Source organism: Athene noctua, chromosome 24, assembly GCF_965140245.1.
Source record: "Athene noctua chromosome 24, bAthNoc1.hap1.1, whole genome shotgun sequence".
Taxonomy (NCBI): Eukaryota; Metazoa; Chordata; class Aves; order Strigiformes; family Strigidae; genus Athene; species Athene noctua.
This window is the reverse complement of record NC_134060.1, coordinates 4,846,222-4,872,740: the sequence shown is the minus strand read 5'-3', so window position 1 is coordinate 4,872,740 and position 26,519 is coordinate 4,846,222. Positions and strand designations below refer to the sequence as shown.

The 26,519-nt window shown below is 64.8% G+C and overlaps 1 protein-coding gene across 7 annotated transcripts in view; it reads left to right on the top strand.

The window, feature by feature from the left end:
* The window catches only part of AHDC1 (AT-hook DNA binding motif containing 1), a 53,683-nt gene that overhangs the window by 4,796 nt on the left and 22,368 nt on the right, over nucleotides 1-26,519 (top strand). The window contains exon 1 of one of the 7 annotated variants that reach the window (XM_074925932.1): nucleotides 1,061-1,274. The exons of 5 other annotated variants lie outside the window; for them this stretch is intronic. In XM_074925932.1, the coding sequence (XP_074782033.1) occupies nucleotides 1,085-1,274 (190 nt within the window). In that variant the 5' untranslated portion in view covers nucleotides 1,061-1,084. Of the gene's footprint in view, nucleotides 1-1,060; nucleotides 1,275-12,513; nucleotides 12,536-26,519 lie in introns of those variants that run through there. One more of the 7 variants, XM_074925935.1, reaches the window with a different exon arrangement.

The following is a 26,519-nucleotide window of genomic DNA, read 5'->3' as shown; positions in this document are numbered from 1 at the left end:
GTGAAGGTGGGTCTGGGCAGGTGCTGGCAGGGGACAGGCCACCATGGCCAAAACGCCTCAGTCCTCTCCTCGGTGAAGGGGATGGGGACAGAGAGTGGCAGGGACCCCCCCTCCCCATGCCGAAGCCCACCTTGTGCAGGCGTGAGCGCGAGTGAACGTGATGCAGCCTGGCCTGGCGCGACGCGGGGAGACAGGGGAGCGGCGAAATGTGGTATTGATCCTCTCGGAGGGAGAGCGAAGCAGTTCTGGCATCCGCCAGCTCCAACCTCTGCCCTTCCCGCCACTAAACGAGCTCCAGGCGGAGGGAGCAGCATCCCATCCCCATCCCCATCCCGTCACGTCCCGTCCCGTCCCATCCCCGTGCCGCCACCCCCGGGGCCCCGAGCCCCACGCACACTCTTCGCCTCCTGCTGACTTCAGCTCATCGGCTTGGGCTCGGCGCCTGTACATTCCTCGCAAAACCTGGGCCTAAAATATCTGGAGGAGGACGGAGTGCCTTGGGCGAGGGAGATGAGCTCTTCAGCTGCGGGAAAGAGGGAGGCTGCTCAGCTGGAGGCAACGCGGCCGCTCTGCTCCCTGCCGGCTGCCGGCCCCGCTGGCCCCCCGGGAATTTGCCGGGAATAAATCTCACCCGGTGAACTCGGTGGTTTGGTTTGGGATGGACTCGTCGAAGCAGAAGCAGGGGTGGGAGGGGAGGGTGGCACCCTGTGCATCGCCTGACGAGTGGCACGGGGAGCGGGGTGACAGGGGAGTCGGGTGACAGGGAGCGGGGTGACAGGGAGCGTGGTGGCAGGGTGGCACGGGATAAGGGTGGCGGGGAGCAGGGTGACAGGGGAACAGGGTGGCAGGGAGCGGGGTGACAGGGAGCAAGCTGGGGCTTGGGTGGCTGAGGAGGGACAATAAATGCTGAGAGGGAGGTGCTAGGCGGGAGCTGTGTGAGAACCAGTTTGCGAGGTCCAGATTGGCAGCAGATCCTGAACCAGGAGGAGCTGAGCATCCATACGGCCCCTGCCGAGATCAGACGAGACGACAGCGACTCGGTTTGGGGGAAGAAATTGGAGGCGGGGGAAGCTTTTTTGCTGAAATGAAATTTGAACCCCAAAGTGGGAGGGAAGTGGAGGTGGGGGGCACGGCTCTCTCCACATGGTTATTACTGCTGTTTTCCACCCAGCTGAAAGGAGAATGTAGCTTAATATGGACCCGCGGGGAGGAGAAGCGATCGGGAACGGGGATTTGTCAGGAGGGAGCTGGGAAACAGCGAGAGAGACGTAGAGGTGAGAGTGGCCAGCGCATTGCCCAGGGAGGTGTTTGCAGCCCGGCAGGAGAGGACGGAGCCGGGCTGGAACAAGGCGCTATTGTTCTTGGCGAGCGGGGGGCCGGCCCGCGGCCCCCCCAGACCCGCAGAGCTGGCGCGGATGCGGGGAAGGTTTTTGGGACCGGTTTTCCCAGCAGATTGTCGGCTGGCGAGTGGGAAGAGCTCGCGGTGTTGGGGTGCACCAAAGGGATGGGCCGAAATGCTGGGGGGAGGCGAAAGGGCGACGTGTCGGGGCCTGGCGGGTGGATGGGGGGTGATGGCAGGTGAGACGGGGGGAGGACAGGGATGAGCTGGGGGAGTTTCAGATTGGCAAGAGGGAAGGTGGGGGTGGCAGAGTGGGGGCTCAGCAGCCGGGGGACGGTGTGGGGATGGGGCTGTGCGAGCGGCGGCGGGGCAGAGCTCGGTGTCCCTCGGCTGGCAGGCACGGCGGCTCCTCCCTGACGCGTGTGTGGGGCTGGGGAGGGCGAACCAGAGGGGCTTCTCCCCTTGCTGGCCTGGGGACCCCTGTCCCAGGGGTTCTGCTGCCATCCCCTCTTGGCTGTCAGCCTCTTTCCGGCAGCCCCCAGCCTGTCACCTCTATCCTGCATGTCCCCTCAGTCCCTCACCCAGCCCCTGCCATCGCCACCCTTGGCACAGCGCTGGTGCCGTTGGCATCTCGCTCTCTGCCCCAGCATCTGGCACGGAGACGTTGGCAAGAGCAGTGGCCCAGTCCCGCTGCCGGCATCAGCCACCGTGTTGCCGCAGCCGCTGGTTGTCCCTCAGGCCACGCTGGTGCTTGGGGACACCCCAGGGTGCCAGCAGGCAGGACTGGTGAGGCTCGTAGGGGCTGGAGGAAGAGGAGGAGGAGAAGGAGGGAGAGATGAGCATCCCCGCAGGGTCTGGGGGCTGTGGCCAGGCATGGGGTGGAGAGGTGGGGGCCAACCTTTGCAGGGCTTGGGGCAAAGTTGAGCTTGTCCCAGCCCTCCCTGGGCTGCCTGTGCTGTGGCCGGGGACCAGCCTTGGCCCTCCCCCAGCCCAGCTGGAAAAGAGAGACCCCCCGACACCACCAGTGCAGCCTGGCATTTGCTCCCCATCCCCCCCAGTTCCCACCTCTCTGATGCTGCAAAGGCAGCGATGCCCTGAAGGCAGCAGAAGCACCTTAGCAAGTGCACACTCAATATTTGAACACGCATGGGTGGCTTTGCCGCTGCTCTCGCCCTTCCCCAGCCCCTTCACTGGCGTCTGCCTCTCCAGAACCCCAACATCTGGGGGGGCGTACCCGCGGGGGCTTCTCCTCTCCTCCAAATCAGGGCTGTAATATTTGCGTGGCAGCTCTTGCTCTGAATTATTTGCTCTGCTCCGAGCCAGCGCGGTGCTCGGCATTGCGGTGCCACCCTGGGTGCTTGTCACCACGTGTCATCGTCGTCGTCCGTGTGTCCGTCCGCCCCCCCCCCCAACCCCTGCCAGCCCACCCGCTGCCAGCCCCGGCCACACGTGGTGGTACCACAGCATCCGTGCGACACCCACCTCCCCATCCTTCATCCCCGTGCCCTCCCCTCCTCTTCCTCCCAGCCTTGACACCCTGCAGCCGGGCCGGGTGCCCGTCCAGGCAGGGGGGGGAGCAGTGTTTCCCTCCCCTCCCCGGCATTCCTCGGGAGTGAAACACAAGAGCTGGCAGGGCACTCCTGCTTTCTCTGGCCTCCGCTCCTCCGGTGCCTGAACAAAGCCCTCCTGCCTCTCCCGGGAACTCGGGGTTTGAAACCGGAGAGGCGGCTGGTGCTGCGTGGCAAAGCGAAATGTCCTCCTCCAGCTTATTTTGGGTTTCTAGGGTGGGTGGGGGGAACCGTGCCCACCCCATGGCATCCTCCCCAGCCTGGGCTTTGCGTCCCCGCCATCTCACTGCCATCGTATTGCTATGGAAACTGAGCCCCAGAGAGGCCTGGTTCAACCCCAGTTTGGCCCCAGTTTGGTCCCAGCTCTCCTCCACAATCCATCCGTGCCAATACAGGTCGGTGTATCCGGCCCAGCTTCGCCCCTTCGTCCCGTGATCCGGGATGATGCATCCCAGAGGGAACGTGCGCTCTGGCTCCCGGCCGCTTTCCCAAAGTCCGACACCCCCCTCCTTGCAGAACAAAGCCCCCCCCCCCCCTCCTCCCCACCGCCCCCAGTGAAACAGGCCCCTGTCGGAGCGCAGTCCCCGACAGCGAAGGTTATTTTAATGGATGCATTACTTTAAACGAACCCTCCGCCATCTGTTCCACCCCCTAATTACGCATGCAAAAAAAGCCCATCTCACAGCCAGCGCAGGAGAAAGTAAAGATATAAGTGATTTAAATGCATGTATCCGCAGCTCCGCCGGCAGCTGGGCTGGGCTGCGCTCCTCGCCTTCCTCCCGGCTGCCTGGCGAGCGGGCAAGTTGCAGGCAAGAAGGCAGAGGGATGGGTCTCCTGGGTCTGGCAGCTGCCGACACCTCGGGAGGGTGGCCGTGCTGCCGGACGATGGGTGCAGGCAAGGGTTGGTGGCTACATCTGTCCCCCCTCCCCGTCGCCTCTCCCCGCCACCCCCCTGAAGGTTAGCTCTGCCCGCCGGCTGCCAGCCTCGGCGTGGCGGCGGCTGAGCCTTCAAAGCGTGGGGACACGCCACCGTCCCCGGGCTGCCGCGGTGCATGGCGGGGGTTTGGGGGGGGCGAGGGGGGGGTAGCACCCCCGGCTTGGCCAAGCTCCTCACCCAGCTGCTCTTTGGGCAAGGGGGTCCCACGGTGCCGGCTCTGGGGGTGTGTTTAGCCCCTCTGGGGTGATGTTGGGGTCCTTGTCCTCTGGGAGAGGGGCTGGGGAAGGGTGAGGGGGGGGGCTCTGCCCCCAGGCTGTGCTCAGGGGTGTGAGGTTGTTTCTCAAGCAGCAGCTGCATTTCCATGAGCCATCCCAAAAACCCTGAGCGCCCCTGGATCCTGGGGGTCTGGCCCTGGGGGCTGCGGGGTGTGAGAGCAGGGGGCGTGTGTGTGTCTGTACAAGCCCCCCCTGAGAGGCAAAGCCTATAGATGTTTGAAAAACCCCGTTTTTAAGTCAGCCTCCTGGTTTTGGAGAGTCCCAGCCGGGGGCTGGGACGGGGGTGACAACACTCTGGGACCACGGTGCAGGGGGCTGCGTCCAGCCACCGTCCCCAGGGCTGCCCCAGCGTGACTCAGTTTCCCCCGTCCCCAGCATAGACCCTCTCCTTGTGCCCCCACCCGTGTGGGGCCGGCATGGGTGACCGACATAGCTTTGGGTGACCCCACGAGGCCAACGCAGGACCATGACCACCATAGCAGGGCCACCGCCTGGCGCCGGAGCTGCCGGGTCCTGGGTGCCGGCGTCCCCCCCTCTCCCTCCGTCTCCCTCTCTCTGTGCCTGACTGCAGCAGATGCGCCAGCTCTGCAGGAAGAGGGAATTAAGTTGGGCTGGAGGAATTTTAAAGATTGCTGCAGGCCTGAGGGTCTTAGATCCCCCCGCGGAGATGGGCAGTCATGCAGAATTAATCCTATCGGCAGCCTGGCTCGGCTTCAGCCGGTGCAGAGCTCCAGGAGAGCGCGAGGGAGCGCGGGGGGCGATGCTGGGGGCGGCTGAGTGAGCCCCGGCGCCTCTCGGCGTCGATGGGAAATTAATAATGAAAAATTAAAAGCCCCAACTCAGCCTCCCCCCCACCTCCCCGCCTGCTCCTTCCCCAGCCCGGAGGTGGGACTCGTAGAGGGGGAGGAGGCGGGAGGATACTGCAAAGCTCAAGGAAAACCTGTTTGCCGTAGCAAACGGAGCCCGGTGGTGTGAGAAAACGCCGGGGCCGCATCCTGCTCTTGGTGAACGATGCTGTGGTACAGCCGGGGCTCTGCCCTGCGTCACCGGGGGGGGTCTGGCTGGGTGTTGGGTGGGGGCACCCCTTTGCGGCCATCACCCAAACCCATCTGCAGTGGGCTCGTGCAGGGTGGCAGGAGGCAGCTTGGGGGTGGCGTGGGGGACACGGGGACGTCCCCACGTGCTGCAGCAACCGCATGCCATGTCCGAGGGGACACCAAGGTGGCATCTGGGCCCCCCGCAGCTCTGCCACCCCCACGGGCAGCCTCGTCCCCATTGTCCGTCCCCATTGCCGGGGCTGCGGTACCACCGTGCCAGCGGGCTCGGTGGCCGCGTGATGCCGGGCAGGGTGGCCCGCGAGGTCTCTGCAGCTGCTGCCGAGCCCTCTGCTCCTCCGGTTTATAAATAATGCAGCACCGAGGCGTGTTGGCAGCGCCGTGCACACGCCCGCGGCCCCAGTGTGGCGGCGGGCGCTTCGGGGGCGAGTGGCGGGTGCTGTCACCCCGTCTGGGTGTCACCAAACCATGCCATGCCAGGGGGGAGGAGGCGAACCCCGGTATATCCCCGCACCCCCACCTTGTCTCCCCACGCCGTCCCCCAGCTCCACATGCCCGGGGTGGGTGGTGGAGGTGGCGGGTGCCCGCGGTGACCCCACGCGCGGGGATGTCCCCGCGCCTCGTGGTGGTGGCGCCGATGGCGGCGCGCAGCTTGCATGGTTGCCATGGTGATGTGCCGGCGCTAACGAACCCGAGTAAACATTAACGAGGGAGAGCCCCACGCCGGGTGGGTGGGTGGGAGGGTGGGTGGCCAAGGTACTTGGGCCTGGGGGACCCAGGCGTGCTGCAGGACTGGGTGCTGCGGTGGGCGGTGATGGGATCGTCCGTCAGTCTTGGGGTGCACCCGGGAGCATCGCCCCAGACGCCTGGGTCCCCTCTAGGTGCTGCATGAGTCGGGGCTTTAATGGGCAGACTGGGAGCTCTGGGTGCTGGGCAAGGTCCTTGGGGACAGGACGTCTGGGTCCCTTCTCCAGCTTGGGGGCACACACAGTGGGCAAGACCCCCACCCGGAGGACCCAGGGGTCCCATCCTGCCTCCGCGTGGGCACCGGTGCAGTGCACAGCTCTGCTCTCCAGCCCTGGCCACCATCGCCCGCCCCGTGCAGCACCCATGGGTGCAGGCATGGCAGGGGGGGCACGCAGCCACATCCGGGTGCTCCCTGGGGCTGGCGGGGAGCTTGGGGCGTTCCTGGCAGCAGCTGCCACGCGGCCCTGCCACCGCCACTGCCTGCAGTTGTCACCGTGACTCAACTCCCTGCGTCCCTCCCTTTCCCCTGGCCCCATCGCCATGGGGACCCGCACTGTGGTTTGGGTGGGGGTCAGGGTGGGGGTCAGCCCTGTGCACCAGCTGCCCCGTTGTGCCCAAGGTCCCTTCCAGCGTTTAATGGTGTTGCAGCTCATTAAACAGAGGTGCAGGTGCCCTGGGTACCTTCCTCCTCCCGGAGGGCTCTTAATGAGCGGCTGCTAACGAGCGCCTGCGCTCCCCCTCGCTCCCCAGCCCCAGGAAGAGGCTGATTGGCGAGCAGGCACCCGGGAGTGATGCTCAGGCTCCTTTTGGGGGCTTTCAGGGCTCGAGTGACCCCCCGTCTGCTGTCCCTTTGCCATGCCACGGATGTGGCCTTCGCACCATGCCCAAGGGTCCCGCGTCACCGTCACCATGCTGGTGCTGGATGCTCCACCAGTTCAGTGCTGGGGAGTGCCGATGGCTCCTGCAGCCCCCGTGGCCCCATTGTCTTGTTAGTCTGAGAGTGGGGGGCGATAGCGCGGCAGCTCTCTGCCTGCAGCCTGCCTGCAGCCTTCCTGATTTTGCGGCAGAGCACCGTACCTGGGGAGAGGGCTGAGGGCTGTCACCGTCCTTCCAGGCACGCGCGGACGTGGCAACACCACGTCTCTCCTCAGTTCCTTGGCACAGGGCCGTCGCGGGATGTGCGTCATGGGCACCTGGTGCCCCCCGTGCCTCAGTTTCCCCTCCCGGGGGGCACAAGGCCCCGGGGGCAGGTGCCAGGGCTGGGTGGGCATGTGGGGATGTGGGTTGAGGCTCATGTTGGTCCCCCCAGCCCCATTTTCATCCCCGTAGTCACATTGTTCAAAGCCACCCAAGCACTGGGAAGCCCTCCTTGGGTCTGTCTGCACAGGGGGGGCTCCAGGGGGGTTGGTTGAAGGTCCGTGGCTCCTGTGCACCCCAAAAATAACCTAGTGGCACCGATGAGGTAGAGAGGCGCAGGTCTGTGGGTACCCCGGAGGAGGTGGGCTGGGGGCTGTGTGGTTGGGGGTGGCCCTTAGGCTCATCCCCCTCCTTTGGGGGCTCCGGGGGGTGGCAGCCCATCCCACACGGAGTCATTGACCTGCTCCGGGGCCGGGTCCCCCAGCTCCCCGCCGAAGGGAGCCCTAATCCTCCGTGACATGGTGCCCGGCTCCACGGTGGCTAATTGCAGTGTCCCCAGCTGAGGATTACGGTTTAAAGCAGGGAAGGAGCAGCGGGAGCAGATGAGCTCCCGAGCAACAAAGCTCCCGTTTCCCTGCAAAGCGACTTTTATTAGGGGTATAATTAAAAGCTGACAGGAGGGGAAAAATCACGGGGATGGTTGGGGCGAGGGCTGGGGCGAGGACTGGAGCCATCCGAATGTCCCCGTGCCCCCCCAAGCGTCCAAGCCACCAGCCCCCCGCTCCAACCACAGTGTTTCTGGCAGGGCAGAAGGCAGCGAGGTGCTGGGCTGGCGGAGGAAATCCAAACTCGGCCCCTATGAAAGGGGCTTTGTGTGCCTGGGAAGGAGCAGCCTCCTCCTCCTTCTTCTCCTCCTCCTCCTCCTCTGGCCGCGGGGCCGCTTTCCTGCCTGGGGGTGGCCTTACCGTGGGTGCCAGAGGGAAACTGAGGCACAAAGCAGCAGGGCAGCCCCATGGCCTGTCCCTCTCAGGATCCCACAGGGGCTTTTCTCCATCATTTACCCCTGTGGTGTCGGCACGGGCCACGCGCGGTGGGTGAACTGGTCCCTGGGGACCTGCTGGGCTCCCCCATGGGTACCCCAGCTGGTGCTGTCCCTGCAGGGTCCCTGGGGTGGGTCCTCCCTGACAGGACTTTGTCAGTGGGAAGGGAGTGGTGGGGACAGAGGGACATCACAGGGACAGAGGGACATTTTCCCTGACCTCTTCATGCCACCTTTTCTCCAGCACTGCTGCCTGCCTCAGTTTCCTTTTCCCCCCCTTGTGAGGGCTGTGGCTGCTGTCCGGCACGGTGGGACCCCAGATCACCCAGGGGCAGGGGGGGGTTCAACCGGCGCTGATGACCCCAGTTGTCCCCATGGACGTGGCTGAGGTCCCCTGCGACAGGGACACATCAACTGCACCCGGTGTTTTGCACATTCCTGGTCAGAAGCTCACAGGAACGTCCCTCTCGTGCCGGTCAGGTCCCGTTGCAGGGAGCAGGGTGGGTGCAGGCAGGGCCCCCCCACCTGGGTGCTGGCCCACCGGCTGCTTTGCCCTGGCCCGGCCCCGGCCCCAGCGAGCGGCGGGGGGCTTGTTCTCTGCCTGGACAGGAAGACGAATGAATTCCATTACGGGATCGCGATTTTATTCCACGTGTCAGGGAGCCTGAGATTAACTTGCTCACCAGGCTGTGACAAACCCAGACACCCGCGTGCGCGCGCTCGGGCGCGGGGGCTTCACACGCTCGCCGGGCACGGAGCCGTCTGAGACCCCGCTGTGCCCCCCAGGGCAGGCAGGGCCATGCCTGCCGCCGGCTGAGACCCCTCCTGGCACCTGGGAAGGGTGGCATTGGCCAAGGTGGGATCCTGGCACTGCCACCTTGCTGTCTCCTGTCCTGGGGGTCCTTTGGCCACCCGAGATGTGGATCTTGCAGCTGGGCAAGGGGGTGAATCATCCTCCCAGCACAGCTCCCCTGCAGCCCGGCACGGTGCCGGGAGGCCATGTGCTGCCAAAAAACGAGCTGGGAGGGAGATGGGAAGGGGGACACAGGGGACTGGGGGCCTGTCACGATGGCTGGCGGGGCTGAGGACACAACAAGGCCAGTGGATCACTCTCATCTCACCCCAGCCAAGCAGCTGCTCTCCCTGGGAGAACGCATCGGGGTTGTGCATCCGTGTCGGGGCTGCACATCCGTGTGCACGGAGCTGTGCCGAGCCATGCTGAGCCATGCCGTGCTGTGCCGTGCCGCGGGGCCGGCTGCTCTCCCCTCGCCGCCCCCCCTGCGCGGGCGCAGGCAGCTGGCTCTGTTTGCTGGAGGCTTTGCGCATTCCAGTTCGTGGGTCACTCGCCTTCGAAACCTCTCCGGGGACGGAGGCAGTTGGGAGCCGTAACAAACAACCCAAGGGCTCCGATGACGCCCGCGCCCGGCGCTGCCTGCCAGCACTAGGGGGGGTGGGGGCCTGGGAGACGGTCCCCCACTCCCCTGGGGTGCTGGATGGGAGCTTTGGGAGGTCCCAGTAACAATAACTGGGGAGGGGGGGACACGCCGAGTGGGTCTCCTTGCAGAACAGGGGAGTGATGGCTTTTTGGGAAGCGGTGGGGCGTGCAGGAGGGGTGCTGCAGTCCCCTCTGCTGATGGGGTGTCAGGCTGGGGTGCGGAGCGGGGTGCTGGCAGCGGGGCATTGTCCGCGATCCGTATGGGGAGGGGTGGGGGATCCAGCACGGCGCAGGCAAGAGAGTAACACAGGCAGTGGGCAGCGAGCTTGGGGTGGCCAGGCTGGGGCTGGCTCAGGGCTGGTTAATGTGTCCTGGAATGTGCGTCGGAGCCGTCCCGGGGAGATCAAGGGTCCGGCGGAGCGGCAGGAGCGCGGCGTGGCTCTGGGGGCTGCGGGGCCGCGCGTCGGGGAGGCTGGGCGGCACGGCGAAGGTCAGCCTTGGCCAGATGCAGCCACTCCACCCTCCTCCAGTGCTTTGCACATTAATGCAAATGCACTGGCCTGAGTGGTTCATTAGCAGCATGTGGAATGGAATAATGCATCCGCATCCCATTAGCCTAATGAAAAAAAGGGAGCCGGCACCTGGAACAAAGCTGCCGACTCTTGGCTAGTGCTCTGGCTCGGCCATGCTGGGCCGTGGGGCCCCCCCTTCCCTTCCCCTCCCTTCCCGTCCCTTCCCCTCCCTTCCCTCCGCTGCCCCAGCCATCTCCTGCCCGGTCCTCCCAGCATCCTCACATCTGCGTAAGGGGACACTGTCCCCAGGATGTCACCGTGGCAGGGGTGCAGCCCCAGGGGGGCACCCCAGGGCGGGCAGAGCTGGTCCCAGCATCACCCTTCTGCATCTCAGGGTTGTGGAGAGGAACACGGACACCCTGACCTGGGAGTGCCGCAGAGGCGCTGCCCGGGGGGTGGGTGCCGGGCGGCGAGATGTCCCCATGTCCCTGGGGCTGGGAGCTCGAAGCCTGAAGGATTAGAGGAAACATTGCCAAACAAACCAGGCTGTGCCGGAACCAATTAGCCTCCAGCAGGCAGAGTTTCAGATGCTGTTATTTCTGCCTCTTCTCTTTTCTCTCCCTCCTTCTGTCTCCCCCTTTCCCCCCTCCCCGGCCCTCCCCAGCCCCTCCTGCCCGCCCCCAGCATCTCTGCTCTCGCCATTCCTCTCCGTGTCGGAGCTTGTTTTGGGCACTGGCTCTGGAGTGAGTCATGCCGCGCGTAGGGGATTTTAAAAGCTTTCTGCTGTCGCTGGGAAGCCGGTTTGGGCTGCTCCGACACTGGGGGTGGAGCGCGATGCCTCGCAGACAACCCTTGTCTGGGGAACCCAAAAAAAAATCCCCCACCCCGGCGCCCCGAACCCCTGGGGTCCCGTGGGCCCCCCTTTGCTGAGGCTGGCTCGGTCACCCCAGCCAGCAGTTGAGTCACAGCCGAAACTTTCGAGCCGTTGGAGCTTCCTCCGCCGGGGCCCCTCTCCGAGGAAGTGGTCTGCCGGGGCGTCGAGCCCGGCGGGGCGGTTGCCCTGGCCTCGGCGGGTGCAGCACGCAGGCGCGGGCAGCCGGCTCTGGAGGTTGAAGCGTGGGAGATTTTTTTCCCCCCCCGCCCCGCTCCTCCCTCCCTCCTTCCCTCCACCACCGCCTCCGCCAGCCCCACTGCCAAGCCCGGGGTGGGGGCCCTCCGGCATGACCCTCCCGCCGGTCCACAGCTGGCCCTAGTCCCCCCCCTTCCCCCTTCATCCTCCTCCTCCTCCTCCTCCTCCTCCTCCTCCTCGCCTTGAGCTGTGCTGCCGAGGGACTGCAGCTCCCGTGGATCAGGAGGAGATTTAGGTCAAGCGCTCGACTGAGTCGAAACAGCCATCTGTGTGCAGAGGAAACCGGCCACCCAGAGCCCCTGGCGTGGCTGGCCCGGCATCGCCACCGGGCCCCGGCACCGCCGGCACCCTCCAAACCCTGCGGCCGGGCGCGCAGGCTGCCTTTGTCTCCGGCAAGGGAAAAAACCCCACCCAACAAATAAATAAATGGGGGAAAAAAGTCCCCCTGCCCACCCTTTCCGTCACCCCCAGCTCTGCCGCGGGCATCGCCACCGAGCAGCGGGAAGTTTGGCGCGGAGCAGCCGCGGCACCGCTCCAAGGTCGCCCTGACACGCCGTGGGAAGGTGTGTGCCCGCGGAGCGAGGCCGGTGCGAGCCGTGCTGGGGATGCGGGTGCCGAGGGCCAGAGCTAGCCCCGAGCGCCCGCAGTGCAGGCAGGGGAGGCAGGGCGGGAGGCGCAGGCAGGAGGCAGGCGCAGGCAGGAGGGAGGTGCTGGCTGCCTGCCCGGAGCCCGGACTCCGGGGTTCCTGCAGGAACAGGGTGGAGCGGGAGGAGGCCGGGGAGCTGGTGTCATCCCGGCCGTGGCGGGAGGGAACGTTTCCCTCCCCAGGAGGGTGGGGGGCTCCGTGCAGACCGGGGGGTGCGGAGCTGCTCCCTGCCTGCCAATTTGCCTCAGTTTCCACAGGTGGGGAATCGCCAGCAGAGCAGCCCGGTGCGGGCAGTGCAGCCAGGCACCCCGGCGAGGTGGGGAGCCCCGGATGCCCTTTTGCACCCCATGCCAGGGCGGGGGTGGCCGTGGCCCCTCCTGCTCTCCACCTGCCGGCTTCTTGCTCTCTATTTCCTTCCGGAGCCTTTTTCGCTCGCCGGTGTCTCTGTCGCTGCGCCTGTGCACACACCCGTGCGCGGGGAAAGGAAACGCCACCGGTGCCGTGGGAGGGCTGGCGTGCACCGGACGGGACTTCCCGCCACTATCGGTTCGGTGCTCCCCGACCGTCCAACGAGTTGTGCCTGGTCTCAGGCCAGAGCCTGGCTGGGTGCAGGGGGGGATGCTCCCCGGCACCTCACCCCACTCGCTGCCTGCCCGGCACTCTGCCCGTGCCCTGCCGGGCCCCTCGGGAGCCCATCGATCTGCCCGTCGTGCTTGGTAAGGAGCTTTGCCCAGCTACGCAGCCAGTTTGCACAATAATCCCGCCTTGGCTGGGGGGATTACGCGTGGGGAGAGCTGTGGGGGGCCCGGAGCACCCAGGGGCTGCCGGCTGACTTTTGGGGGTCAGGGTTTCCCTTGGTGCCGCTGTTTTATGGCTTGGAGGGCGACAGAGACACCTCAGTGGGTCCCGCTGAGTGGGGACCGCTGGTGTTTGCCCTCGTCTTGCCCAGCCGTGGGGTGAAGTGGGCAAGAACCCGGCAGAGCCTCTCCGGGGAGGGGGCTGGCAGCCCTGTGCCGAGCTGTGCCAGGGCTGGGGCGGGTGCTTCCCACCAGCAGCACCACGGTGAGCGTGCCTGCATCCTTCCTTCGCCTGCATCCCCAGCCCAGCAGCGTGCAGGCACGTGCAGGCAGCGGCGAGGCGAGGCAGCTGCGCGTGGGGACGCGCAGGCAGCGTGCGGAGGAGATGTCCGCCACGGGGACGTTGGAGTGCGGCTCGGGGTGATCGAGTGTCCCATCCTGGCTTCCCCACAGCCCTGGGTCCCCAGGCGGGCTCAGAGGGGGGTTGGTGGATGCTGGGAGCTCGACGGTTCTTTATGGTCTCAGAGGGCTCCATTAATTCTTTAAATATCCAGCCTTTCCAGGTGGGTTTTGTTGAAAATTAATTTCCGGAGCTATTTTAATTTTGCTGTATTTAATTTGCTGTTTATTTTAATTAATTAACGTCGGGAAAATCTCTTCTCCCGAGCATCCTGCAGCCGTCTGGGGTGGCTGCACCCGGGAGGCAGGAGCAAGGGGGTGTCGTGGGTGTGAGGGGCACTGGTGGGGAGGGTGCCCGGCCCCCACAGTGCCCACCCAGCTCTGCTGCGCCTGCGTCAACCTGCCCAGGCAAACAGGCTGTCGGCACCCGCCCGCTTGCTGGGATGGGCACGGGAGGCGGCGGGCTGGGTCTCTTCCCAGCTCCGTCCCTGGCTCCGGGGCTCATCCCGGGGTTTGCCGCCGGTTCCCTGGGATGGGGGTTGCATCTCCTGGCTGGGAGGTGGCTCTGGTACTGCTTGTGGTCACCTTCCTCCTCCTCCTCCTCCTCCTCCTCCTACGCATGGCTGGGGACCTGAGGGTCTGGCATCTGTGGGGATGCAGCTTGCGGTGGTGAGGCTGTGCCATGCCGTGCCACGCCGTGCCGTGCCAAGTGGCAAAGCGCCGGTTTAAAAGCCCAGCATGGAGCTTGTTTCAACCCACACCCACACAGAGGGACGTGGGGCTGAGCTCAACCTCATGCTCCCATCCCCGCATCCCCCTCCCCGCCCGTGCTCGATGCTTGGACCCCTGTGAGGGGGTCCCTTGGAGGGGGGGGGGGAAAGGATGGAGCGAGTGAGAAAGGGGGGGGAAGGGATGGAGCCGCCTTCCTCCAGATCAAGGCCTCTGGTCTCTCGCATGTCTAGACGCTGCCACACACACCTAATGTGGTTCTTGGCAGGAGCCGCGGCTGCTCTCTCGAGGTTAATTGCTGCGCGCGGAGCTCTGCAGACAGATAGCCCGGCTCCACGCTGCCCCCGGGACACCCACACCCAGCCCCGGCCTTGGCTGCAGCCCCCCACGGATGCTCAGACCCCCCCAGGGATGCTCAGAATCCCCCGCACCCCCGCAGGGTAGAGGAGCAGCTGGGGGATGCAGAGAGGGTGCTGCTGTGCCCAGCTGGGCTGTTCAGGGCAATAACGGGGGGTCCTCCTGTTTTGGGGAGTGGGCAGGGATGGAGGAGAGGCTCTGGTGGTGATTTGCAAGGGGTGCCCCGGGGGGCTTTGGAGATGGAGGAGGAGAAGAGTTAACGGCCTCTCCCTCGCCAGCTCGGCGCTGCCGTCCTCCTGCCTGCTCTTGGCAAGGCGGCTGGGCTAGATAAGGGGAAGCGCGGCGGGGGGAGCCGGACAAAGGCAGAGCCTTATTCAGCCTGCGTGGCCGGATCCAGCCTCCGGAACGGGAGCCGGAGAGAGACACTGCGGGGACTGGGGTGGGAAGAGCCGTTTCATCCTCCGGCCCCAACATCTGGTGAAAAGCAGGGCTGGGGAGGGGGGAACGCCGGGGGTGCTGCCGGGGTGAGCCCTGGGGCTTGGCTGTATCTGGAGTCGCTGGGATGGGCTGGATGAGGCTGTTCCCACCGGCTGCTCTTGCGAAGGAGCCCAGAGGTCTCTGGGATCCACAGGGAGCTCAGGGCAGGCAGGCAGCAGCACCTCCCCAAGAGCACCACGAGCAAACGCTGCCATAACATCCTGCTCGGAGCTGCCGGCACCGTGATCCCTGTCCTTGTCTGGCCCCGTGCGTAGGGACTGGCTTCCCCACGGGAAAACCAGTGCCCTGCCAGGCCCGATGCTGGCTCCCATGTGCCGTCGTCGAGGCAGAGTGGTGCAGAGCAGGGCTGGGAAGTGGTGCGTCCCAAGTCGGGAATCACATCAGGTCGCTGGAGAGATGCCCAAAGCACAATGTCCCCTCGCGTCGCACATGGCCGGCACCGGCGTTGGGGGTCCGGGCTCAGTCCCATGTCCCAGGGCTGTGTGAGGGTGAGCCACAGCACCAGGACCTGCCCCACATGGGATCCCCAGGGAATCGGGTGAAGGTTTCGGTCCAAGCTGTGTTTTGGTTTGGGGTTTCGTCATGTTTTTATGGCAGGGAATTTCCGTTCCTAACCAAAGACGAGAAAAAAAAAAAGAAAAAACCAAAACCAAAAAAAAAAAGAAAGAAAAAGAAAACAACCCCTGCGTTGAATTTTTGCCAAAAAAATGGGATGTTTCCATTCTTGTTTTGGCTTTTGGCAGCCCCAAACTGCAGCCAATGGAAGAAAATATCTGTGTGGAAATGCTGCTGGCCTCCTCCGCGCAGTGCAATGGCTGTTGCAGGGCCGGCTGGGCTGGGAGCTCCTGCCCCCACGCCCAGGGATCTTTTGGGTGCAAAAGGAGACTTTTGGCCTAAGGGGAAACTTCCAGAGAGCATGAGAAGGAGCGTGAACCTTCCCCAGCGTGGCACCGGCCACCACTCCTCCGGTGCTCTCCTCCCTGTGCGGTGCTCTTTGCAGAGGACATTGCCATGAGAACGGGGTTGTTGTTTTGTGGGGAGCATCGACACGAAGCAGGCGAGCGGCTGCAAGGACACCGGTGGCACGCGGAGCTTGCGGCTCCCACTTGTCCTTGCAGCGGGTCGCTCTCTCCTCCCCAGCTGGCAGCGGAGCCGCGTTTGGCTCCGGCGGCGCGCGCCGCGCAACGCCGCCCTCCCGCCGCGCATCGCCTCGCCTCCCCGCGTCACCCAGCCTCCCCCCCTGCCACCTCGCTTCGCCCCCCCGCCCCGCTTTCCCAGTTTTTGGGGGGACCCTGAGCGAGGCCACGATGCTGCGGCGGGTGGGGTTGGGAGGAGCAGCCGCTGCAATGCTTAAATGAGGTTGGGTTTTTTTCCACACACACACACACACACCCCATCCATGCTAGGAAGAATTACAGTCGCCCAGGCATCTGTTCTGGCAGAGTCGAGCTAAAGAGCTTGTCCTGGGCTTGGCAAACCAGCCGGCACAGCCGACAGCTTTTCCAAGGACAGCCTTGGCGGATGCGGAGCAGCAGGTTGACATTGCAGGGAGAGGAGCCCTGCGCCACAGGCACAGGCCCTGCGCCCCTCTGCTCCTGACAGGGTGGGACAGCGGCAGGTCCTGTGAGGAGGATGGGTTGCAGGATGCTGCAAACCCCCTCCCCAAAAAGCAGCGTGCTCTGGCAGGTCTTTGTTTGGAGCGGGGAAGAGAGCGGCTGGTGCCAGCACATCCCAGGGTCCTCGTCCCCGAGAAGCGAGGACAGCTCGTGGCACCCTGCACCCACCCCCTGAGCAGCCCCGAGCCCTGCAAGGGGCCGCCACCAAAAAAAACCCCCATTAGCCACTTCTCACGTGTGCACCCCGGAGAGGTCCCTTGGCGTCCCCAGGCTGTGCAGCATCCCCTGTCACTGCCACCCCATCCCCGCTGGGTCCTGCACACCTCACAGCCACCCCATGGGTCCCACTGTCACCCGCCGTCCCCCCGAGTGCCACGGGTGGGTTCAGTAGTGGCACCGGGAGACACGAGGAGCTCGGCTGCCCTTCATACCTCCCCCAGCCCCGCTGTGCCCTGATCCTGCCCAGGCCTGTGAGCACAGCCACGGTGCGGGTAATTAGCAGTAAATCGCTGTGTGCGTCTCATCAGGTCGCGGGACCTGGGCTTGGCACAGGACGCTGCTGTTTGAAGGCCCCTTTGCCGTCGCCATCCCGCCCGGCACATCGCCGTATCGGTGCCGCGGACCAGGCGCCTGCACCGTGCACGGGCCGTATGCGTGCCCCAAGGCAGGGGGAGGTGAGGCAGCGCGGCTGGGCAGGGAGGTGCGGGAGCCTTGCCGGAGCGCTGGGCTCGGAGCTGGAGCGTGTCAGGCACAGATGGGATTGTTAGTGGCGGTAAAAATTATCCAGCCCCTCTTAAAAACCCAGGCACAGCAATTCAACCCCGCGGGCTCCAGTGGCAGCAATTCCCACCGGAGCAGTGTTGGCGTTCGCTTCCCCTGCCATTACCGTCCGTCCCCAGGCCAGGGTACGGGGCCACAGCTGCCCTTCACGTGCCACCATGTCCCCACCGCCTGGTCCCCTCTGCTCTGCTGGGGTGGGGGCTCGCTCCTTCCCCCAGCCCCAGGGACAGGCACCCTGACCCCGCACCCATCCTGACCCCAGTGCTGCCGGTGCTGGGTGAACACCAGCCCTGTGGGTGCCCCCACCAATCCAATCCACCCCGTGCGATTTCCTATTTCTTTCTTAATGCGCCCGAGCCTCCTGTTTGCTTTTTTAACTGCAGTAACCACAAGAGGGAAGTTTCGGAGCGGTATGAGCCCAGCTCCACCGGGAAGGGAGAGCCGCCACGACGCTGCCGCCCATCCCCGCGGCACCGTGACCGGGGGCTTCGCCGCCACGGTCCAGGGGGTGGTGGCAGTTGTGGTCTCTATCCCCCTCTCCCTGCCCCTCACCCCCAGCCCCTTTTCTCTTCGAAATGGTGAATTTGGGGCTGGTTTGGCGTCACCGAAAGGACTCAGGCCCCCCCAGTGCCGATCGATCGCTCTGCTCGCTCCTGCTCGCTTTTTTTTCTGTTTGTTTGCAGCCGCTTGAGGGCTCTTGTGATGAATCCAGCCTGGACAGATTTCAAGAACAGCTGAAACGCAGCCCGGGGTGGGGGTGGGAGTGGGAGGGCAGCGGGGCCGGCCAGCACCAGAATGCAAAATGGTGCAGCGGGCAGAGCCGGGACAGCAGGACAGGCTTGTGCCAGATCCTGCTCGAGGAGCGGAGAGGGATGGGGAGCGATGGCAGCGCCACCCCAAAGCTCTGGGCAGCATCAGGGACCCACTGGGTTTAGTGGGGCCGAGGATTTGGGGTGATGCATGGGGAGCAGGCTCGGCCCCCGCGCCTGCCTCCTGCCTGCTGCCCGCGGCTGCTGCCGGGAGCTGGGCTGCGCTCCAAGGCAGCCCCTAATTGCGCCGGCGAAGGGCCGGTCCCGCTGGCCTGGCACAGTTGGGCTGTGCTGGGGCTCGGGGTCGCACCTGCAAGGGGCTGAGGAGGGGTGGGGGGGGGCTGCCAGCTCCGCCGCCCACCCCACCACACCAGGTGCCGTCCATCCCCGAGCAGCCCCGGGGACCAGCCGCCCGGCCTTCCATCGCTGTAAAATGGCGTCTTTTTAATAAAAAAGGAAACCCTCCCAAAAACCCAAGCGCAAGGAGGAGGGTGAGCATCTCCCCGCGCCCCCAGCCTGGGGTTTTCGGCTCTGCCAGGGCGGGGAGGGGGGCGATGGCAGCAAAGAGGGGGTGTGCAGCTGCACTGGGGGGACAGAAAGACGGGGGGCAGGAGGAGAAGCAGAGCCTCGGAGGAAATCTTTGCCGGCTGAGGCGGTGCCGATCGGCGAGGCGGCGGCTGCCATGGTGCAGGGTGCCCGGGTTGGCTGGGATTTTGCAGCCGTGACTCTGGGAGAGAACGGGACGCGCGTCTGCGCGCGTGTGCGTACGAGTGTGCGCGCAGGCGGGAGGAATAATTAGTTCCTACTATAGCACTTCTCACTCAAAGTGCTTTTTAAAAGCCTCCATTCATTAGTCTTCACAGCTCCCCCGAGGTGTCATGTCCTGGTTCTCTCTCCCCTTCGACTCCCCACCTTCCGGGGAGCAATTGGGGATCCTGAGCTGGGGAGGGGGGGGGATGACGCTGCCAGCAGACACCGGGTCCTTGTAAAACCCGAGGACGTGGCAGCAAGGTTTTTGGAGATAGTCCCGGCATCCCCCGTCCCAGAGGGGCTGATGGGGTGTCGCGGGTATGTGGGCATCGTTGGAAAGTTCCTGTCGAGGCTGAGCTGTGCCGGGTTTGGAGCGCCGGGGGAGGAGAGCGGGATGACAGGGAAGGTCTGTGGGGCTGGTGGGTCCCAACACTGGCTGCACCCAGGGAGAGCCGGTGCCCCTCACCAGGGTGTCGGGGAGCTGCACAGCGGTGCCGGATTCCAAACTACCCAGCGTGTGCCAGGCTCCCCGGGGTCACGGGCAGAAGGATGGAGGATGCTGGAAGGTGCCTGTGCCACTCAGCCCCCGAACCTGAGCATCGCCGTTGGGTGAGGGAGCGGGGGGGTGCCCGGGCGTGTGCCCCCGGCGGGGCGCGGAGGCGGGCAGGCGCTGGCGGAGGGGCCTCCTCTGCAAACCCTAACCTTATTTTCCTAGGTCCGACGCCAGTTTCCATGGAAACAGCCGGGAGCAGAAACGGGAACCAGAATCCAGAAATGCGAAGCCTTGAGCTCCCGTTCGCCTTCCTGGATTCCCGCTCCCCGTGGCCTCGGGATGCTGGCTGGGTGCTGGCCACGGGGCAGCCACGCTGCTCCCACTGTGTCGGGGTGCAGGACTGACCCATCCAGACCCCCCACCGGGGTTGGGTTGCTCCTACATCCTTGCACGCTGCAGCACGTGTGCACGGTGTGCGGTGTTTGGGGACGTGCCAGCAGCGTTGTGCGGGAGGCAGGGGGTACTGTGGGCAGGGGGTACTGCAGGCAGGGGGTTCTGCAGGCAGGGAGTACCACAGGCAGGAGATATTGCAGGCAGCACCGTGCACAGGCAACTTCAGACAACATCTGCCCACATCTGTGCGTCTAGATGGTGCACAGGGGTGGGTGTGTGATGTACATATATAAGCGCTCCCGCACAGACACGTGCGCTGTGTCGGTATAAGCGGGGTGTGGGCAGTGTGGTCTGTGTGTTCAGTGTTACTGGTGTGCACTGGGAGGGCCCCAGTCCCGTGGTGTTTCCTGGTCCGGTCTCTGCTCTGATGTCCCCACCCCCAGGACACGGAGAGGACAGGGAACCCCAGCAGCTCGGAGAGGGGCAGCACCAGCCACCCCTGCCCACAGGGATCGGGGTGCTGGGTGCTGCACACAAACCCTGTGGCTGTGGGGGAGTCCTGCACACCCCCCCGGGGCTGGCAGCCCCCCAGACTGCTCCGGGCAGCACAACTCTCCCAACCAAAGTGGAGCCTCGCAGGCCACGTTTGTGTCCCACAAAGCCAAGCCCCGAGCGCTGCGCTGCGCCGCGCCGTGCCGCGTCCATCCATCCTGTGCCTTCTGCCCGCGTCCTCACCTCGCACACGTGTGTGCAAGCCTCACCCCACGGTCGCTCGGGTGGCACCTTGCCTTCCCACAAGAGCTTGTAGGAGCTGGCATCCATGGCGGGGGAGTTGGTGGCCGGTGATGGGGATCGCTCAGCGCCGTCCTGGCACCGCTCAGCCCCATCCTCCCCGCAGCATCCTGCCGCTCCCTGCAAGGGCCATTTCACCACACTCCCAACGGGCTGGGGCATGGCTGGAGCCGCTCATGGCTACCAGATCCTGTCCCCCCATCCCTCTCTCCTGTCCCCCATCCCCACGCCACACCCCGAGGGTGACGACAGCACCGTCACGACGCTTTCCCCCCTGCGGCACGCGGAGCCGTGGGTGCGGGCACCGCCGCCATTGTGTGTGCGCACCGTAATACATCATTTACAGACGGACAGGTATTAAGATACATTATGGATAACTCGCAGAGAGAGACGCTATTAATAATACAGACACATACAGAGGGAAGAAAGTGCACACTTGATTTCCATGTTGCTACCAGGAGTTGTGAGGCTGGCTCTGGCTGCCTCTTCCCACACGTGACTGCAACACAGTGGGTAGCTGACAGCCCAGAGAGCCTGGCTTGGGGCCAGGAAAAAGCAGAAAACACAATGTCTGTGCATATCCTCTCTCTTAAAATAACACTCCAACACCGTCTGAGACGAATTAAAATAAGATCAGGAGCGGTCTCGCGAAGAGAGGAAGACGAAGAGGGAAAGGCAGGCAGGGGAACGGCCGGGGCTGGGCGGCTTCAGACCCCTGGCAGGGAAGGAGGGGGCTTGTTTTGCAGGGTTAGAGTTTAAAATAAAAAGGCTGAAGGAGAAAGAGAAGGCAAAACAGGGAGAAGCAAATCCCCGGCGGGGAGGGGAGCGATGCCGGCGGCGGTGCTGGCTGTCCAGCACATGGCTGTCCTTTGGAGGGGAGCCGCGGCAGGGCGGGGGATGCGAGCGCAGGCTGCATGATGGAGAGCATCAGGAATTTCCTGCAGCTGAGGAACACACCAAATACCAGAATGCAAGAGCGAGCGGAGGAGAGCAGGGTGCCGGGGAGGGAATGAGGAGCGGGGTGGGGAGGGAGGGGGGGATGCAAAAGGCTTGAAATAACCGGCGGGGAGAGCAGCGAGGGCAGGGGGCAGCGGGGTGGGGGGGAATGTGGCGCTTTGGGGCTTTTTCCATCTCTTTGCCTTTTTTTTTTGCTGCTTTTTTTTGGGAGGAGGTGCCCCGTGGTACTGCTTGCACCCACAGGCCCCTCTCCCTCCTGCCCGCTCCCTGCCCGAGCAGAGGTTTGGTGTATTTTGGGGGTTTTACATCTTTCCTCCCGTCCTTCCCCACGCCGGGGGACGCGGGGGTCGGTGATGGCGGGGCATGGGGATGGGGCTGCGTCCCACAGACCCCTGCTTCTCCCACGGGGCCAGATCCGGGCTCGGGGAGCCAGGAGCAGCCTGGAGAACAGGCACATCCCTGTGGGATGGTGTCACGAGAGAGCGGGGGGCCCTTCGGGGGGACCCACCGTGCAGGCAGCGAGGGCAAACACTGCCCGAGAAGCCATGGCAGCGCCTCCCACACATGCAACGAGTTTGGCAGGCGCCCTTTGGCCACTCTCCTGCTTCTCCTTGGGCCAGGCTGGGTTAAACATAACAACCCAAAATCCCCAGGCAGGCTGAGAGCCCCGGAGGCCGACGTTGCATCCAGGTGCAGCCCGACCTCTCCCTCCTCCTCGGCCACCCCTGGCTCCCCCCTGCATCCAGCTCCTGGCTGCATCCAGCCCTGGCTCCCCCGGGGATGCTGGGGGGCCGGAGGGGAGGGGAGATCAGAGGGGGCATCTTGCAGTGCCGGATCCAGGTAGCCAGAAGGTCGTACTGAAAATCTGGAAGTGGAGTTTGTTGCTCAGTAGAGCGGTGAAATCAGTCTTGCTTTAGGGCAGAGAGGAGGAGGAGGAGGAGGAGGAAGGAGAAAGATGAAGTGAAGGGAGCAGGAGGGAGAGGGGCTGTGTGTCCCCCCCATCTTGGGGTGCTGGGTGTCCCCAGGTAGGTGCTGTGTCCCAGCTGGGGCTCTGCCAAGCATCGCAGCAAACCGGGTTGGGGGCGTTTAGGGGGGACTGAAGGGTGATGAAGAGGAGGCAGCAGTCCCTGAGCAAGTGCTGGAGCTCAGCCAGGCGATGACGAAGGCTTTGCAGCCCCCCCCTCACCGCGTGCCTCCCGTTTTCACCGATTCCAGGCCGCGGCGTCCCCGCCATCCCTGGGCGAGCGGTGACCCACACCTGCCAGGGCCCCGCCGGGGATGGGGATGCTGAGAAAGGGCTGAGCTCATTAGCAGGCTCCAGCCCCCCAGCACTGGGGGTCAGAGAGCAGCAGCCTGGGGCAGGGGGGGGTGCGGGGAGCACGGTTGGAGGCGCTTTGTGTGGGCTGGTGGCCCCCCCAGCCTGCTCACCAGCCCCCACAAACTGGCCCAGCTCCTGCGATGCCTGTCTCCAAGTCTGGGGGTGCAGCAGCACTGGATGGGATCTAGCAGGAGCAGCAAAGCGGTGTCAGGGGGGGTCCCCCCACCCAGCACTTCACTCCGCTGTGGGTTTTCCTCCCTCCCCCCCCCCCCCCCCCCCCCCCCCCCACTGAAGCACCCCATTTCCTTCATTGCAGACCTTGGTGAGCTCTTGGTTTGGGTGCAGAGGGGGTGTCCCTGTGCCCCCCACATGCCAGTGCGCTGTCCGTCCCAGAGCAGGGTCTCTCTCGGCCGGTTGCATGCCAGGAATCCCTCCAGGTCCTGCTCACCGAGCCGGCAGCAGCCCTTTGATCTCCAGCCCCGCAGGGTGAGAGGGCGAGAGGGGCCCGGCTGCGGTGCAGGGAGACAGGGCAGCAGCCTGGGGGGTGTCAGGCACCCCGGGCCCCCTCCCTGGCTAATGAACCTGGGGACAAGGGGCTGCCGTGCCCCGTGTCACCCAGTCTGGGCAGGAGATGCGAAGCCTGTGCTCACCCCAAGGTTGGGGTGTTCCTCTCTGGCACAGAACAGTGTCCCCCATCACTTGGGGTGGGTGCCTGGCCTGAGTACCCCGTGAGCTGCCCACGGGGGACACAGCACCTTGGCTTGCAGAATGGGGAGGGGGGGGGCAAGCCTGCTCCTCCTCCACCCGGAGCAGGGGACAGGCAGGGTGCTGGTACCTGCCCTCAGAATGGGGACAAGGTGACATTTCACATTGCAAAAACCCAACCAGCAGATCACGGGGTGCTCCTGTCCCCCCCCGTGCCCCACCTTCTTGCCTGCACATGCCTTTGCTCAAGGGCTGGCTGGTGGGGAGGCCGCCCAGGCGTGGGGGCCGGAGGCAGGCGGTGTTGGGGGGGGGATACTGGCTGGAGCGAGTCTGAACCTGGCATCTGTCGAATGTCACCTTACCCAGACAGTCTGTGCTTCCCTGTCTCCATATCAACCGTTCTGCTCCAGCCACCTGCGGGGGGGTGGCAGGGAGTGCCTTTGGGGAGGAGGAGAGCTCGCCGCTCGCTTGCTGCTTGCTTGCCCGCTTGCCTCAGCCTCCCTTTCCCCTCCCTGCTCACCCCCAGGGTCCGAGGCCCCGGGCTATAAATCCTGGCGCAGACGCTAACCGATGCTCCTCTAGCCACCTGGGATGCGCCTGGGAGATGGGGGGTCACCCTGGCTCTGGCAACTCACGCAACCCCAAATTGCACCATCTGGCTCTGCTGTGCCTCAGTTTCCCCTCGCCGCAGCGGGGGGGCTGGGGAGCAGCAAACCCCTACCTGGGCCGGTGTCCCCACACCCACCGGACGCCTCCGCTCCCCACCGAGCCCCGGCGCAGCTGCGGCACAGGAGGGATGCCGGGGCTCGCTCCACCCCAGCCTCAGCAGCAAGGGCCTCTTCCAACAGCTCTGCACATTTCCCCGCACTGTCCCTCTTCCCTGCGACCAGATGTTCTCACCCTCCTCCCCCCCCCGGCATGGTCCAGGCCAGAGCCAGCTCACCGCGGCCGCGCCGGGACAGCCGCAGCTTGCCAGCATCCCTCCTCCTGCCCCACACCTGGACGGCAGCCGGGGACAAGGGGACAGCTAATGGCAGCCTCCCGTGTGGCTGTGCTCTGGCTCCCAGTACTCCCCAGTGTCAACCTGGCCCACTCCAGTTGGGCTGCGACAACCCCCGATGCGTCAGAGAGCTGAGCCCAGCCAGGGCTCCTCCATCCCGTGTGTGCGTGGGGCAGCACATTGGGGCGGGGATTGCAGCACCAGGGCTTTGTATTTGGGGGGATGCTGGAGCATTTTGGGGGGTGCTGGAACATTGGGAGAAATACTGAAGCATTAGGAGGGGTGGCTGGAGCATTTGGAGGGAGATGCTGGAGCATGGCGGGAGATGCTGGAGTATTTGGGGGGTGCTGGATCATTGGGGATTTGCTGGAATATTTGGGGGGTGCTGGAGTGTTGGGGGGGTTGCTGGAATATTTGGGAGGTGCTGAACCACTGGGAGAAATGCTGGAGCATTAGGAGGGAGATGCTGGAGCATTTGGGGTGATGCTGTAGCATTTGGGGTAGGGGTGCTGGAGCATTTGGGGGGATGCTGGAGCATTTGGAGGATGCTGGAGCATTTAGGGGGATGCTGGAGCATTTGGGGTGGGGGTGCTGGAGCATGGGGGGGTGCTGCAGTATTTGGGGGCTGCTGGAGCATTTGGGGTGGGGGTGCTGGAGCATTAGGAAGGATGTTGGACAACTTGGGGAGATGCTGGAGCATTTGGGAGGCTGCTGGAGCATTTGGCAGATGCTGGAGCATTTGGGGGGTTGCTGGAGAATTAAGGGGGGTGCCGGCACATTTGAGGTGGGTGTGCTGGAACATTAGGGGGGATGCTGGTGGATTTGGGGGATGCACAGTGCTCCTTCCCGCTTTACATCTGCCCTGGGGCAGGCAGCAGAGCTGAATTCTGGCAGTGGGGGTGCTGCGGGCAGGCGGGTCGGGATGGGGCACACATGTGCGTGCGTGCTCCTCGCGGGTGCACATGAGTGTGCAACGCGTGTCCCAAGGCACACGGGGCGAGCTGCTGGGCCGCGTGGGTGCTGCTCGCGGGGCCGCACGGACACAACTCGCGCTCCAGCGGGAACGTCGTCCCGGCCATGCACTCCCGGGGCACCTCGGGAAGGAGCCGGGAGCACGGCAGGAGGGGACGGACGGACGGACGGCCGAGGACGGACACAGCAGCCCCCTCCCTCCTCTCCCGACCGTGCACAGCGGCTCCTGCGAGTGTGTAATTTCACCACAGTGCCTAAACGAGGGACAGAAGTAAATTGACCTTTTAACCCGTTTTCCTACCAGGGGGATTATAGCCTGTTTCCTGTTAAATCTCTCCAAGAACTGGCTCCATCCTGCTCACAGAGTGGGGGGGGGACAACACCCACTCAAAGCGGGGGGCTTTAATTTCCCTCCCCATCCATCAGCAACTCACCTTTCCCACCCCATCCCATCTCCCATCTCCACCACCTCTCTTCCCATTCAAGTCTTAGGGGTGCTTTCCCCCAACCCCGGGAAAAACCAATGTGGAAAATTGCTGGGAGGAAGGAACCGAAGGCGGAGAGTGATAAATATTGAAAGGGTGGGATTTCGATGTAGGCTGCAACAGCTGTGCCGGTTACAGTGTCACACTATCTCTCCACAGGTTTACTGACCCATTTCCATTCACACGGCTGCCAGTATCTTAGCAACTGCAACAGTCCCCCAAGAACAGGCATATTGCCTGCTATTAGTGACTGCTGCAACTGTGTCAAGGTTAGCTCTCTCCCTCCAAGCCCTGCCGGGTTTGTTTTTCACCCAAAGCCAGCACAGGCTGTTCGGTGACACATCCCCCCCGCAGCCGTCTTGGGTATTGGGTGTTCATCCTCCCCGCGAAAAATGCCAGCGGGGCTGGAGCGGTTGGTGGGGTGATGGCTGGGGTGCGGGGTTGGGTGGTGGGATGGAGGGGGATGCTGCAGGGTGGGGGTGTGGGTGCGTGGTGTGTCCCCCGCCCAAAACAGGAGTGCTGGCAGCTGACTGGGTGTCACAGTTACTCAGAGAGCGTTGGGGGCTGCGCTGAGCCCGCCTGGGGTGACACGAGTGGGGCCAGCCTCAGCCTGAGCCCTCGGTGGCTCAGCGCTGGGGGGTCCCATGGCTGGGCACAGGTTGGGGGGACGGCGCGTGTCCCTGGGGTCCGTGGTGGCACTGGGGGACTTGGGGGAGGAGACGCGTGTCCGTCTGTGCTGGGGACGCTGGGCACCACCATGTGCCAGCTTGGGACAGAAGTGCCACGTAGGTGACATCCACTGTCACCACCTCTGGGCACAGGCTCAGCTTCAGCGAGGGACCCGCTGGGG